This window comes from Coptis chinensis, chromosome 2, assembly GCF_015680905.1.
Source record: "Coptis chinensis isolate HL-2020 chromosome 2, ASM1568090v1, whole genome shotgun sequence".
NCBI classification, from domain to species: domain Eukaryota; kingdom Viridiplantae; phylum Streptophyta; class Magnoliopsida; order Ranunculales; family Ranunculaceae; genus Coptis; species Coptis chinensis.
Genome location: NC_141457.1, coordinates 77,952,744 through 77,968,886, shown reverse-complemented (window position 1 = coordinate 77,968,886; position 16,143 = coordinate 77,952,744). Strand labels below are relative to the sequence as shown.

Genomic DNA, 16,143 nt, shown 5'->3' with positions numbered 1-16,143 from the left:
TTATTTATCTCTCAATTCTGGGGGGGGGGGGGAGAAGAATCAGGTATTTATATGGGAAGTATTTATAGCTGGAGAGTGTGGATCTCTATCTAACACGTGTACTGTCAAATACAAATGTGTGGTCAAGATTGAGAAGGAGTATGAGAATGGTGTTAATAGGAATTCTATAATGATGGGGATTAGTTACGGTGGTTAGTAACTTGCGGTAGTGGGTTGTGTAATTATGTGCAGCTTTGGTAATGATTGCTTCTAGAAGATAGGCTGAGTCATGATATAGAACGATCTGCGTGGTGATGTGCGAGTCGATCTGTTCTAGAGCGATTTCGTAGCTCGTGGACGTGAGCTAATGATGTAGGTCGTTCCGAAGGTAGGTCGGAGAACTAGGTCAGAGGTCGGTGTGGTATTTCCACTGTGTTGAGCACGTGCTTGATATTCCTGAATGAGAATATCACTCCCTCACACAGCCCCCTCTCAGTAGGTCGTGCAGTACATTGAAGCGACCTACTAAGAGAACACGGTAGCGCGTGTTAAGCATGAATGACAAGGCGAACTGATGTAAATGGAAATACCCAATGAACTATAGAGGTCGATTCGTGCTGTCTGACGAACTGGTGTGTGGTGATAGTTAGCACATGGATGCATGGCATGTGAGCAAATCTGAGCAGTTATTGAGAAAACGTGTCACCGCATTTTTCGGACTCTTGAAAAGACAGGTCCTTTGTACACGTGTGCGAGCTAGGGCGTAGGTTGTAATCATAATGCATTGGGAACTGAATGGGCGATTATTCAAAATCAAATTTTGGATAACTGAAAAGTCATTTTCCGTCTTCTTCTTCAACAAAAACACAAGCTAGGGTTTCTCAGGTTAGTGCTTTTGCTGCTGCTGCTTTTTTGTTTTTCCTTTTCTTTCTTCTTGTTCAGGCGTTGTGTGTCTAGTAGCTAGATTGGTGTTAGATTTTGTTGCTTAGTTTTGTGTATTTGATAAGAAAAACCATGAGATGTCTGACTCTGACGATACTCGATCAGAAGAAGTTCAGGAAGTATCTTTAAATTGTGGTGAATATGAGGAAGATAAAGAGGAGTCGGTGGGTTTTGAGAGTTGTGAGAGTATTTTATTGGTTCTAATGTTTGTAAGTTGTGCTACATTAGAGCTGGTTTCCCAGGGTAACTTGGGCAATTCGACTTTCTCTTTTATGGTTGTCAAAACACTAGGCGAATTGGCTCCCCGTATTGTTATGGGGAGCTCGTTTTATGATGAATGGTGATTAGCCGAGTTGGATTTCCTAAGTAGACTCAGCAGCTCGGCTAGTAGATGAATTGGGGTCTGTATTTGGTCGAGCAGTTCGGCCTTTTACTTTTATGAAATGCTAGTTTTTGCTTGTCCATTCTGTTTAGCTTTTGATGGTGTGAATGTGTGATTTTGATATCGTTATAATGGTCTGGCTGTGTGGGCGACCCTTGGTAAGAGTGGGTGAGGCTCAGTAACTTGTGACCCTGAGTGAGCGTCCTAATCTTTATTCGTCCTTAGCGGTGTAGGTCGCGACTAGTGAGAATTAGTGAGTCTGTACGAACTACAGAGATTGTAGTACGTATGCAGCATCCTCCATTTTTTAGAGCTGAAGTTACCTCCGCACGTGCATGACACGTGTAGGAATATGAACGGTTAGAGATATGCAATGATAGCTGCTAGGTGGCCTAACGTTTGGCGTCTCGATGTCATTATGATGCGCCTAGGGAAGGTGCATTATTTCTTAAAAATAAGAGAACTATTGTTAGAATTTGAAGGGTATTTGCTCGTCTTCTCTTCAAGTTTCTCTGTTCTCCTTCAAAGTTCTTTCGCTCCTTCCTTTGCGGATCATCTCAGGTACGTGTTCTTCATTGCCTGGTTCTCCGTTTGAGCGAGAAAGCTTTGCTCTTGTGTTTGTTCGCTGATCGTTGGTTTCGTTTGCAAATTCTATTATGGCCCGAAGACGTGGAGATGTTGTTGGTGATGAGGGGGCAAGGGAAGCCTCTCCCCTTGTGATGGAAGAGATGGAGTTCATACCCCATCCTCATGGGAATCGTGGAAAACGCAATGCTGTTGCCTTTGGTTCAAAGAACAGCAAACGTGCCAAGGAAGAGGGTCGCGAGCGACCTGGAGGTATTATGTTCAAGTCTCCCAGTCGTGGAGGGGGTAACAATCTGAACCAGGAGGAACATGGCGACCTGGGTCAAGGTCACCATGCTGCTGCGGGCAGTTCATCCCAGCGCTCTGGTGATGTGGGGAGCAACTTCTTCTACGTTGGGAAGACGGGGAAGAAGCGTATGGTTAAGCGTTCTGACTGCAGCTTCCATTCGACCTCTATAGCGACCTGCCTCCTGGAAGGAATGGTGCTAGATGGTGATAAAGCTGAGCTTGAAGATGAAACTCTTGAGACAACGTTGAAGACCACTGACTTGGCATGTTGTCTGGTGAGCTTTTTACTTGTACTGATTTCTTGTTGTTTGAATGGCGAATATTAACATTGGCGTTTTCTTTGTAGTTTCTAGCTGGGTACGATAAGCTGAAGCGCACGGTTCAACGTACTGATAATGTTGATAGTGACGCGGCTGAGTTGCATGCTTAAGGTGCATACTGTGTGGGAAGCTGACAAGAAGAAGCTGAATGCCTTGAGGAAAAAGCATCAGGACGCGCTGGAGGAGAAAACGGTATTGGTTAGTTCGATGAAGGACATGCGTGACAAACTGGCCTCCGTGACTAAGGACGCGAAGCAATGTCAAGGTATAGCACGAAAAGTGCAGAGGGAATATGGTCGAGTTTGTGAAGGGAATATGATCGAGTTTGTGAAGATCATGCTGTGCTGGTGGAGATGTATGATGAATTACTGGAGAAGCAAGATCGTGAGGCTAAGGGTACTGCTGCACTTATTGTACCACGAGATGCAAGTAATGTCCCTTCTACCAGCATTGCTCCTACTGATAAACACGTTGTTGTTGATGTTGGATGATGATTGTTGGACTTGTCTTTGTAAGTTATGAAATTTTTTGGATGTTTTGTCAGTTATCCTCTCTGTAAGAGAGTTAAACAATAGAGCTGGTTTCTCAGGCTCGCCTGGGCAGTTCGCCTTTTTGGTATAGATACAGAACGAACTGGTTTCCACGGGTGTGGCAATTCGATATTTGCAAAGTTGTAAAGAAAATATTGATCTGGATTTCCTGGGTAGACCCAGCAGATCGGTTAATTCGCGAACTGGTTTCCTGGCTCTATTCAGGCAGTTCCATTGATGAATGTGTATGGAATGCATGTTTTTGCTTATGCTTAATTGCTTGTAGCTATTGTTCTGTTGATAATGCATATGGCATATAGTGGCTAAGAAGCCTGAGATTTATCTTAGGGAAGCGTTTTGCTCGTAGATAACGTTCTCATTTGTGGGTTGTCCACTTGTAAGAACTGTATAGGCTGTGAAGCCTGGTAGCTCGAGTGAGTGTGCTAGCCTAATATAGCGTAGGGTTCGCTGAGAACGTGCTCACTGAGCTGATCCTAAAATTATAGGTAATGAACTAATGAGGATTGGAGAGGCTCTGGAGCTTATAAGCTCAAGAGAGCGTGCTACTCACGGAGAGCATGTTAGCTTATGAAAGCGTATTGCTCACTGAGAGCGTTCTCACTTAGTTGATCCTAGAATTATAGGTCCTCAACTAGTGAGAATTAGAGAGGCTGTGGAGCATGTAAGCTCAAGAGAGCGTGCTGCTCGCGGAGAACGTGTTAGCTTATGAAATTGTATTGTTCACTGAGAGCGTTCTCACTGAGTTGATCCTAGAATTATAGGTCCTTGACTAGTGAGAGTTGGAGAGGCTCTGGAGCCTATAAGCTCAAGAGAGCGTGCTGCTCGCGGAGAGCGTGTTAGCTTATGAAAGCGTATTGCTCACTGAAAGCATTCTCACTGAGTTGATCCTAGAATTATAGGTCCTCAACTAGTGAGAATTGGAGAGGATATGGAGCCTGTAAGCTCAAGAGAGCGTGCTGCTCGCGAAGAACGTGTTAGCTTATAAAAGTGTATTGCTCACTGAGAGCGTTCTCACTGAGTTAATCCTAGAATTATAGGTCCTCAACTAGTGAGAATTAGAGAGGCTATGGAGCTTGTAAGCTCAAGAGAGCGTGCTGCTCGCGGAGAGTGTGTTAGCTTATGAAAGCGTATTGGTCACTGAGAGCATTCTCATTGAGTTGATCTTAGAATTATAGGTCCTCAAGTAGTGAGAATTGGAAAGGCTATGGAGCATGTAAGCTCAAGAGAGCATGCTGCTCGCAGAGAGCGGGTTAGCTTATGAAAGCATATTGCTCACTGAGAGTGTTGAAACTCATGAGAGTGCTGAAAGTTTGCATATACTGGTGGTGCTTGCAGTGTGAGTGCCATGTTTTGTTGATGTATTTTAGCGGAGTAAGTTGTAATTGTAAACATAAGTAAACTACACCTAAATTTGCAGTAAATAAAAACATGGAATGTACAACAATGCATTTTTATTGATAAAATCTCTTTAACAAATAAGTGTTCCAAGGGCGTGGCAATGGTTTCCCCTCCTGAGTCTTGATCCAGTACGCTCCATTGCCAAAGACTCGTTCCACTATGTATGTATGGTCCCTCCCATGTTGGTTCTAGCTTGGAGTCATCTTAAGTCTTTTTCAGAACTAGATCACCAGGTTGAAAAGATCAAGGATTGACTCGCTTGTTGTAGGACTTCTTTAATGTCTGATGGTAAGATGCCACTCTGATGGCTACCAGGTCACGGCGTTCTTCCAATAAGTCAACCTCTCGAGCTAGGACGAAGTCATTGTGTCCAGACTCAACGAAGTTTCGACCGAAGTCGTAGTGTAGTTGGATCGGTTCCGGTGGGAATAATGACCTACGTGCCATAGCATAAGGAGAATGGCGACTCGCCTGTGCTAGAGCGAGTTGTAGTGCGGTGAGCCCACAAAATGTTCTCTAACTGATTTGGACATTGGCTCTTGTTCTTTTCAATCATTTTCTTCAAATTCTCCAAGATTGTTTTGTTACTAGCTTCGGCTTGGCTATTACTTTGAGCGTACTGATTTTCCACTTGGCCAGAAACTCCTTGACTATTTTCCCCTTGAATTGGGATCCATTGTCCATCACCAGTGTGTGTGGCAAATCAAATATGGTGATGATGTGAGTCCAGATGAAGTTTCTGACTTGTGATTCCTTGACATGTGCTAAAAGAATTGCTTCGACCCACTTGGTGAAGTAATCAGTTGCAACTAAGACGAACCGAAAACCAGTACTCTTTTGTGGGATGAACGGTCCCATGATGTCCAAGCCCTACATGTGAAATGGCCAAGGGCTGGCAATGTTAATTAACTCGCGAGCTAGCTGGATGATATTGTGGCCAAAGGTCTGGCATTTTATGCACTTGAGGACATACTTTTTGGCATCGACCTTCATTCGAGGCTAAAAGTATCCCTGGGAGATCGCTTTGTGGGCCAAAGAGCGACCTCCAGCATGATTCCCGCATTCGCCCTCATGAATTTCAGCAAAAATCAACTGACCTTGTTTTGGACTTATGCACCTCAAGTGAGGTCCGCCAGTAGATTTGCCGAATAATTTGATATTGACCAAGTAGTAACTATGTGCCTGATATGGAATTTGTCTGGCTTTGGCACGCTCTTCTGGGAGTGTACTGTGTTGGATGTACTCTATGATGGGCTGCATCCATGTTTGACTCATCTGATCCTCAGAGAGTGGGCACAGGTCGCTAATTTCTAGGACGTGTTTAGCTTAATAAGCAGGTCGGTCAATTACTTCAATGAGTAACTGCCTAGGGGCGTAGTTCAGTATTTGAGTAGCCAGGTAAGCTAAACTGTCCGCGTGACGATTTTCATCATTCAAAAAATAGTGTATTGTGGCTTTCTTGAAAGAAGGAAGTAATTAATAAACAACTTGAAGGTATTTATAAAGGTTACCTTCATGGGTAGTGTACTTTTTAGCAATCTGGCAAACAACCAATTGCGAGTCACTAAAGACTTAAAGTTCTTGCACACCAAGCTGTAGCGCCATTCTAAGCCCCATAATTAATGCCTTGTACTCCGCCTCGTTGTTGGAGGTTGCGAAATCGATGCGAACTGATTTCTCCATCATAGCTCCATCTGGGGACACTAAGACGACTCCAATTCCACTTCCTCCAGGGTTGCTAGAACCATCCACAAAGAGAGACCAGATGGCCTTGTCTTGCTTCTTGGTAGACGGGATATCTGTTTCTGGTTCCCAATTTAGGTCGTCGACAGGAAAATCTGCTAGAAAATCTACAAGGACCTGTCCTTTCTGAGAGGTGCGTGGGACGAACTTGTCGTGATGTTTCCCGAGTTATTCTGGCCATACTGCCATGCGAGTTGTCTTATTCTCCTTGAGAAGGATTTTCTTCAGTGGGAGGTCGGTGAGTACCTTAGCTTGATTGGATGTGCTTGAAAGTAAGGCCTGAACTTCCTTGCAGAATATAACAATGCGAGTACTACTCTTTCAATGTAAGAGTAGTTCTTTTCTGCTTGAGTTTGCGTCTTACTTGTAAAGTAGATCGGTTTCTCTGAGTTATTGTCTTCTTTGAAGAGAACCGAACTGATAGCAAAGTCTGATATTGCTAGATAAAGCCCCAGCGTTTCCCCATCTGTTGGCTTTGCTAGGATGGGAGGTGTTGTCAGATATTCTTTGAGAGTGGAGAACGCTTGGTGGCACTAGTCGTTCTACGAGAACTGCTCACCTTTTTTAAAAAGTTGCAGGAACGGTCGACACTTGTCTGACGCCCTTGATATGAATCGGTTGAGTGCTGCAACCATTCTTGATAGCTTATGTATTTGCTTCTTTATCTGTGGATCGGGCATGTCCAAGAACGCTCAGATTTGGTGTGGGTTAGCCTCGATCCCGCGCTGTGATATTTCGTACCCCAGAAACTTTCCGGAGGACGCTCCAAAAAGACACTTTTCTGGATTCAGCTTCATCCGAGTTTGTCATAATCTGGAGAATGCCTGCTCTAGGTGAGTGAGGTGGTCACCTGCTTTCTTGCTCTTGACGACCATGTCATCGATATAGACTTCCATGGTGTCACCTAACATGTCTTGGAACATGTCAGTGACGAGTCGTTGATAAGTCGCTCCAGTGTTCTTGAGGCCGAACGGGAGGACGTTGTAGCAATAGATTCCCTGTTCGGTGATGAATGACGTTTTCTCTTGATCTTCTTCAGATAGTGGTATCTCGTTGTACCTACTGTATGCATCCATAAATGACAATAGTTCGTGGCCACAGGTCTGGTCCACAAGTCGATCGATTCTAGGCATAGGAAAGCTATCTTTAGGTGTTTCTTGATTAACGTTGGTGAAGTCCACGCAGCGAACTATGCCATTCTTCTTTGGAATTGCTACTATGTTAGTGATCCAGTCTGGATAATCGACCTTCCTGATGAAACCGACTTGCTTAAGTTTGTCGACCTCATTATTGATTATTTTTTGAAATCTCAGGGATAATCTTCGAGGTCACTGTCGAACTGGCCTAGCATTAGGGTTTACATTTAGTCTATGACATGCAACATTAGGATCTATACCCGGTACATTGATATACGACCAAGCGAAAATATCTTTATTCATTGCTAAAAAGTTTACAAGCTGGGCCTTGAGTGTAGGGTCAAGGTTAGCCCCTACATAGACGAACTTCGGATTATCTTCTGTTCCTAAGTTCACTCGCTCCTTTTCTGCAGGTTGAACTGCTGCTTTTGGCGATGATGCCTCTTCAGGGGGATTAATCTCTGATGGTACTTTGTCGATCTGAGGAGTAGCAGGAGGGCCTTGAGCGACCTCTATGGTTACGACAACAGGGGCTAATGTGACCTTTGTGGTCATGACAATAGGGGCTGGAGTGATCTCGGGAATCTGTGTCGGTTGAGTAACACATGATGGAGCGACCTTTGGGGTCCTGACTAGAGGAGTAACTAATGCTGACGCGACCTCTAAGGTCCTGACTGGTGGAGTAACAACTACTGAAGCGACCTTTGGAGTCCTGACTGGTGGAGTAACAACTGCTAAAGTAACCTCTGGGGTCCTGACAGACGAATAGACTTTTTTGCTAGAGCCCCCAGCGTTCTGCTTTGGTGCTTTGGCCTTGACCTTAGCGACTAGGTCTCTAGCCATTGTGTAGCTGGTGGGCTTGTTCCTAATACTGATAGGTGGGTCGGCGGTCTTGTTCGTTGATAGAATCTGGTTACAATGATAAGCCTCGAGCTGATTGCTTCGAAGCTCCATCATGCCCCTGGGGTCGGAAAAGCGAAATACTTTATGCAGTGTGGATGGTATAGCTTGCATTTGGTGAATCCAACGTTGTCTTAGGATGGCGTTGTAGGACGATTTGATGTCTAGAACGCTGAAACGCGTATTGAAGCTGACTTTATCCTCTCTAAAGCCCACAGAGACTGGGAGTATGATGTCACAAATTAGGTCGGCTCTGGAGCTGTTGAACCCGTAAAGAGGAGCGATTGGGTCTATGAAGACCGACTTGGGCAAGTTCATTTCGTGAATAGTATGGTAGAACAAAATGTCACATGAACTACCAGGATCTATCAGAATACGCTTGACTGTCCAGTCACTGATTTTGACATGGACTACTAGTGTATCGTTGTGAGGGAAGCAAACCTTGTTAAGGTCGGCTTCCGTGAAAGTTATATCCCCTGAGCTGCGACTTGAACTTCGTGGGGCAGGTGCGGCCTGAGAAGAAAAGTGGTAAATTTCTTGAAGGGCGCCTACGCGCCTTCTTTTTCTCTGGTAGATGTAACTGAATCGTCTAGAAAAGTGATCATATGAATGGTTCTGTCATTATCTCGATCTGACGAGTGCTGATGGCGCTCATGGCAGGAACGGTCTCTGGGATGTCCTCTGCTACGGGAGCGAGCTTGGACATTGTGGCGATCATGGCGAGGTGGAGATCTATTGCGCACCCTGTGAGCCATGAGTTTATGGCGCAGGTCACCATCATCGATTTTGGTGTACTGTTTGGTATGTCCAGATTCAATGAGGTCTTGGAGGTAATGCTTTATCCCCCAGCACGCATCGGTCTCGTGATATTTTGCTCGGTGGAAAGCGTAGTAAGGCTTGTCAGGTTAATCTGCTGGTTGCCGCACGTCAGGTCGGTAATACGCAGCTCGCTTTATCTTGTCCAATATGTAACTGGGAGATAGTGTAAGAACAACGAACTTGCGATTGTTGTTCGTTCTATTCCCAGACTTCTGTTCCTGCGGTCTAGGCCGCTTTGTAGGTAGGGCGTTGTCAGAGATCGCTGCCACTTCCTGTTGTTCTGTTAGGCCTTGACGTTTCAGGCCTTCTTGCAACTTAATGTACTTGTCTACTCGAGCATATAGCTCAGACAGCGTTTTTAGACGTTCTTTCATCAGCGACCTGGAGAGCTCTGTGTTGCGCACTCGATAGGCATTAGAGAATGGCAGTGTGGCAAAAGATTCTTTGAGACCACTCTCCATGCATAACAATTCGGCCTTGAACCGACCTACGAATTGGCGAATGGTTTCATCCCCGCCAAATGAGAGCTGGAAGAGCGAGTCAAGATCGGCTTTTTTAAGTCTATTGTGGACGTACTGACTAGCAAACAGATCGGTAAGTTGCTCGAAGTTCTTTATCGAGTCTGGCTCGAGTGAAAAGAACCAATCTAGCGCGCCATCTTTGAGACTGGCAGAAAACAAACAACAATGAAGGTGATCGAACTCCGGTGCACTATAGAGTGCAAGGCTTTGAATGTAGCGAGCTACGTGCTGATCAGGGCACGTGCTACCATCATACATTGGAAAACGTGGCTGGATGAAATATGGAGGAGAAGCTTTGTTAAGTACTTCAGCAGCGAACGAGGACGCGCGGTATGTCTTTAGCATCTTTTGAACAATTTGACTGGCGTCTTTCTTGACTGCACTTTGGTTGATCCTTTGTGACAGTTCAATGATTAACCTCGTTGATGTCATCCTCTGCTAAGGCACCAGGTGGATTCTGTGTGTCCACTTGCGCGCGTAGCGTGACATTCTCCTGCCTTAGCAGGGTGATTTGCTCGTTCATTGTACATAATTGACCTATCAAACTCTGGATTTGAGCTTCGAGGCTTGCCATGCTTCGTGGGCTTGAGGATTTTTTTTTTTGGTTTTAGGATTTGTGAAGTGGTTTCTCAAGAAATCGAGACCATAGACAGCACCAATGTAAAGGAGCGTTTTAGTCTTCTTTTACATACAAAATTGGGAGGAGAAGAGGATTGGATATTGGAAAGACCGAGTTTGTTGATGAGCGAACTGCCTACGTATCTATCTCTCAATTCTAGGGGGGAAAGAAGAATCAGGTCTGGCGTAGTTCATATGAAAAGTATTTATAGCTGGAGAGTGTGGATCTCTATCTAACACGTGTACTGTCAAATACAAATGTATGGTCAAGATTGAGAAGGAGTATGGGAATGGTGTTGGTATTGGTAGGAATTCTATAATGATAGAGATTAGTTACGGTGGTTAGTAAATTGCGGTAATGGATTGTGTAAGTGCTGTTTTGGTAATGATTGCTTCTAGAAGATAGGCTGAGTCATGATATAAAACGATCTGCGTGGTGATGTGCAAGTCGATCTATTCTAGAGCGATTTTGTAGCTCGTGGACGTGAGCTAATGATGTAGGTCGTTCTGAAAGTAGGTCGAAGAACTAGGTCAGAAGTCGGTGTGGTATTTCCACTGTATTGAGCACATACTTGATATTTCTGAATGAGAATATTACACCCTCACAACATGCATGATGCCATGTCCACATCCACATTGTCTAAAACGAAAAACTAAAAACATTGTCCAAAGCGTCTAAAGAGGAAAACGAGAAAAAGCTCGTGTATTGAGTTCGATACACAATCAAGTAATAGCACCATAGCAGAATATATAGGCAGTGATTCGGCAATATTAGCTTCATTATTCATTATTCATCACATAATTTCCCTTTCAAAATGACTTCAAAATGTGCCTATCCCTAGGATAAAAAAGGAAATTCCAGATTTCACTTTAATGTGGATCTGTGGTTGCACAGTTAACGATTAGCCGGGAAAAAAAAATGATTGCACAGTTAACCCAAAGCCCAAAAGAAAGCGAGCCCAATGAAGCGTGAACGCCACAAAGCCCGAGAGAACCCCTGTGGCGAACCCAGAAGGCCCAATTTCCTCCCTTCTTTAGAATTAGGAAGACAGACCGACTGACTCTATAATTAGGAATTCCAAAAGTTGTAAATAAAAAAGAGATTAGATTAGGAAACTACATTTATTTGGTTACTAAATTGGGTTCAAAAGAAGTGGTGTATCACACTATCACCCACTTTTGTGAAATTCAAATTTAGAAACCAAATTTAATACTAATTAGAAAATGAAAACTTGGTATTACACAGGTTATAAATAAGGACGTTTCAGAAGACTACTACGTTCACTTTTTTTTTATCGAATCTCTTCCTTCCGCTTGTCTCTTGCTCTTCTTCTATTAGCGTTCACTTTTCAGTCATGGATTGTGTTAAGAATATTATGGTGTTGTTCTTGGTTATGGCATCGGTGCATGTGTCCATGGCTACTGTTTACAAAGTTGGAGATGCTTCTGGTTGGAGTACCCAGGGTACTGTTGATTATAAGAAGTGGGCTGCTGAGAAGACGTTTAAGATTGGAGATGTTATTGGTTAGTTTTCTTCTCATATCTAATGATTAATATGTATGATAATTCCACTAATAAAATATTCGTAAAAAGTCCTTTAGAAGTTTAGATCAGTCTATTTAGTTTTATCTCTTTGTTTTTGTGTGCGTATTGATAGGACTTTTTCTGGAATAATCCTGTTTGAATCAAATATTGACAATAATGATTTTTTTTAAATAAACGATTTTACGTAGACAGATTGATATGCTATGCCAAAATCCCTGTGAAAAGTGAAAACTAATTTGCAAAGCACCAAACAGTACTTTCTATGATAAATAAATTTTCTGTGTGATCAAATAAAACGTTCAAGAAAATAATAATAATAAGTTTTTCTTCCACCAAAAATCTTTTGAATTTTACTTTTCCTTGAAAGTATATTTCCTTCTAAAACGGCACTAATAGTAGTGTCTTAATTAGGATTTGAGGGATCCCAAAAAGATTGAAGTCTTATCTGCTCAAATTATTTTGATACTTTTCTACTGATGTAGCAACATATCTAAAAATTTAATAGAAATATAAATGGATTGATAGAGACTATTTGTGTGAATACTGCTCACATTATAAACATGCAAAATTATGAAAAAAGGCAATCTAAATATAATAGGCAATCAAGTAGACAAAATATACTGTCTATATTTTGAATTATTCTGTGTATAACTGTATATAATGTAATAGCTGTATATATGGATTTCCTGGCCACCTAATTTGATTGAGATGATTTCCAATGAAAACTCAAAATTGGTTTAGATCCTTACGGGTCAATAGTGAATATTAATTAGGGCAAGGACTTACTCTTTTTGGTCTAACTAAATTTCACCGGTCGTCTTTAATTTTGTTACAGTTTTCGAGTACAATAATCAGTTCCATGACGTGTTGGAGATGAGTCATAACGACTACGATACATGCAACACGAAGGCGGCACTTAAGACGTACAAATCGGGCAATGACTCAATCACCATCAGCAGGTATGGCCACTTCTACTACCTCTGTGGTTATCCAGGTCACTGTGAAGGTGGCCAGAAGGTTGATATTAGAGTTGTCAACTCTTCCAAGGCACCATCGCCTACATCGTCACCTAGACCAGCTGCTGCACCAGCTTCTCATCATCATCATTCTGGTTCTGACGCACCATCACCCTCCCCTGCACCTTTACCTTCTTCTCCTCCCAAGAAAAGTGGTGCTTCTGTTTCTTCCAAGGGTGTTCTTGGGGCAGCTTTTGGTTTGGCCGTGTTGGCTATAGCCCATTAGGGTCAGTTAGGAATTTCTACTTTATTTATTGAGTGTCAAGTGGTAATTGTCTAATAGTTTGGATTTTGAGTTTCTAGTGAGTAAGATGATCATTTCATTGTTGTTATTCTATTATGGTTTTATTTCTCGAATTGATATGTAGACTACCAAGGATTTTCTGATTTTTGAACTGGCTGGCAAAACTATGTCTAATAATTACTTGAAAGTTTTGCTATTTTCGTTGTGTTCTGATGCCAGATATAAAACTGTAAGATTCTCTAACCATATCTTGTGATGCGATGATATCTATTATGAGGAAACATATTAGACACATACAGCTTTTGAAAAGATTTGGTAAATTTTTCCCTCAGCGATTCTACAGAATTCTACAGAGGCATTTTGGCCCGGTTTAGTGACTGACTCTCTCAAATACACTACTCAAACAAAGAAAACAAAATTACTCTACTACCCTTTTTATTTCCAATTATGGAAAATTGAGAACCCTCCTCTGCACCCATTTAGTCATTTACCAACATCCCACATTTCAAATTATAAATTTTAGATTGTGACCGATTTTCTTCTATTTTCTCATATATATATATATATATATATATATATATATATATCTTAATATTAAAGCTCCCGCAAGGGGTATTTTTCGAGCTCTATTAAAATTCCACGTCATCTCCTATTAAAACGAGAATTTCTCTCCTATTTGAAAAACGGGAATTTCTCTTCTATTATAATGAGAATTCTTCTCATATTAAAACAAATTCTAACACTTTTAATTAAAGCGGGGAATCCTTCTCCTATTAAAATGAGAATTCCTCTCCTATTGAAAATTAAGTTTAAAATCTAAGCGTATCTAATTAAAAGCGGGAATCATTCTCCTATTAAAACATAATCTCTCTCCCAATTGAAAAACAGGGTTTTAAAACTTAATTTAAAACAATTTGTTATAAAATTAAAAATAGTTAGCGACTAAAACGGTAGTCCCAATTTTTTTAAAAAAATATAAATGTTTTCAAAAGATTCCACAAGGGGTATTTTTCGAGCTCTATTAAAATTCCACGCCATCTCCTATTAAAACGAGAATTTCTCTCCTATTTGAAAAACGATAATCTTTTTTTATAACGGGAATTATTCTCCTATTATAACGAGAATTCCTTTTCTATTAAACAAATTCTAGCACTTCTAATTAAACCGGGAATCATTCTCCTATTAAAATGGGAATTCCTCCACCATTGAAAAGGGAAAATCTAGCATATCTAATTAAAATGTGAATTATTTTTTTATTAAAACAAAGATCTCTCTCCCAATTGAAAAAACGGTTTTTTAAAACTTAATTAAAACAATTTGTTGGAAAATTAAAACGGGTTAGCGACTAAAACCGAAGTCCCAATTTTCTAAAGAAAATCTAAATATTTTCAAAAGAGCCAGTACGTATACACGGGCATACAAGCTAGTATATATATATATATATATATACCGGTCCACATACAGATAAGAGAAAGAAATATACAATCCCACATAATTTGGTTAATAGGGTCAACAACTCCACTTTAATAAAATAATAAATAATAGAACAAAGAAAAAAAAATGATTTGCTGGAAAAAATGATTTAAAAAATTTATTAATGAAAAAAGATTTTCACAAATTTTGCATTTGTAAAGAGATTTTGTCTCCAATTAGAACATAAAAACACCCTCCTCTATTTTCTTTTAAAAAAACCCAAAATTAGTCTTGTTCACTTTTCACTAATGGAAGAGAGAAGGAGAATTGGGATAAAGTACAAAGGAAGGGATTGGGGGCTATTTTTGGTTTTTTAATTTTTTTTGTCACAGAAAAGAAATTAAAGAATTAGAAATAGTTTGCCACATCATCTGTATCACTAAACCATGCCAAAAATAATGTTGCCCTAGAATTATTGTAATGGATTTCTTGATGGCCATTCTTGAATCTGGATCAGTTCCACTATTCATCTCTATTATCCCTTTAGACTTTGCTAATTTTAGCAGGATGCCTGAACAACTCTCAGCAATGAATATTGATCTAGGCTCTCACATGGATGAAGATGTAGCAAAATGCAATACGTACTTGGTATTTGCATAATCATGTGAACCATCGAATTTGTAAACGCAAATTGCTCCCGAAACCGTTAGATCCCACTACACTGTTGGATGGGGAGTGGAGATCCCCCCCCCCCCAAAGCACAATCCCTTATTACTTGATTCCTTAAATCGTTGGAGTGAATGTTCATCCAAATCAAGCATCAACTACTTTTACCCAAAAAAAAACTTATTGCAACAGCATCAAAGGTCCAAACTTGCAACAAGTATACGCTAACCAACATCCAAGCCCAACGCCCAAATTCAAACCCAAATTCGGGAAGTTGGGCTTGGATAACGGAGTCATCGTAGGTTCGTTTGCACCTGGCGCGGATAGGTCTTCTTATGGGCAACTGGATTCTTACTGCCCAATCCATGTCCAATGACAACAAAAATATTCTTGGAAGACATTGGCAATGTGAAATTTCGTAGCACTTCATGTATAAATCTAGTATCGAAAAACAGTAATAAGAAAGGAAGTAAAACTTATCACTGAGGATTGTGCTCGGCACAATTTCCTTAAGGCAAAAACGCCCGCCCGGTATGGTTCTTTGCCGGCCTCAAGCGTACGTCTCCCAGGATACAACAGTGGATGAGCGTGTCACCAGCCAATGACCAGCTCTGCAGGAACTCTCAGCATACTCCAGACCAGTTTTTAATCAGAGGAAAATAATGTTGTGTTTTTGTATTTTCTAAAACAGGAGAGACCTTAGTTTTATAGATCTGAAAAAACGCAACCTCAGGCTATTGCCTTTATTGTTTGACTCGAATCAAGGAAAGACTGTTACAGTTTCAGTTTTGGAAAGAATACCAAAAACGCAAAAACAAGCCCAGTACTCGCACCCACGCGAAGCCCAATTGGGTGGATTTGCACCCCTAGCGGCGTGTGTGGGGGCACCGCAGCACTAAGGTTTTCTGGAGCTCCCACCTCCCGAGAGCCCCCAAACCAAGGAGGCCTTGTGTGCGCGCGAGCACCTCCTTATATCTCTCTACACTATCCCTCCATAAGGACACAACCAATATAAACTTAAGAGTCTTAAGTTTAGTAACCAATAATGGGACTAAAGCCCCCACATTAGAGTGTAGT

General features: G+C 41.5%; 1 protein-coding gene, 1 long non-coding RNA gene and 1 pseudogene across 2 annotated transcripts; all 3 read left to right on the top strand.

The window, feature by feature from the left end:
• Positions 1-11,425: 11,425 nt before the first annotated feature.
• LOC147518003 (mavicyanin-like) lies at positions 11,426-13,169 on the top strand. The gene is made up of 2 exons (XM_086594722.1): positions 11,426-11,706; positions 12,563-13,169. The coding sequence occupies exons 1-2, from the start codon at positions 11,538-11,540 to the stop codon at positions 12,967-12,969; spliced, it is 576 nt and encodes a 191-aa protein (XP_086450848.1). The 5' UTR covers positions 11,426-11,537; the 3' UTR covers positions 12,970-13,169.
• A 1,808-nt stretch (positions 13,170-14,977) lies between these two features.
• LOC147518002 (5.8S ribosomal RNA) lies at positions 14,978-15,127 on the top strand (annotated as a pseudogene).
• Positions 15,128-15,495: 368 nt separating this feature from the next.
• Positions 15,496-15,852, top strand: LOC147518001 (uncharacterized). Its single transcript, XR_015213978.1, has 2 exons — positions 15,496-15,580; positions 15,622-15,852. It is a non-coding gene; the product is annotated as an uncharacterized LOC147518001 (long non-coding RNA).
• The last annotated feature ends 291 nt before the right edge of the window (positions 15,853-16,143 follow it).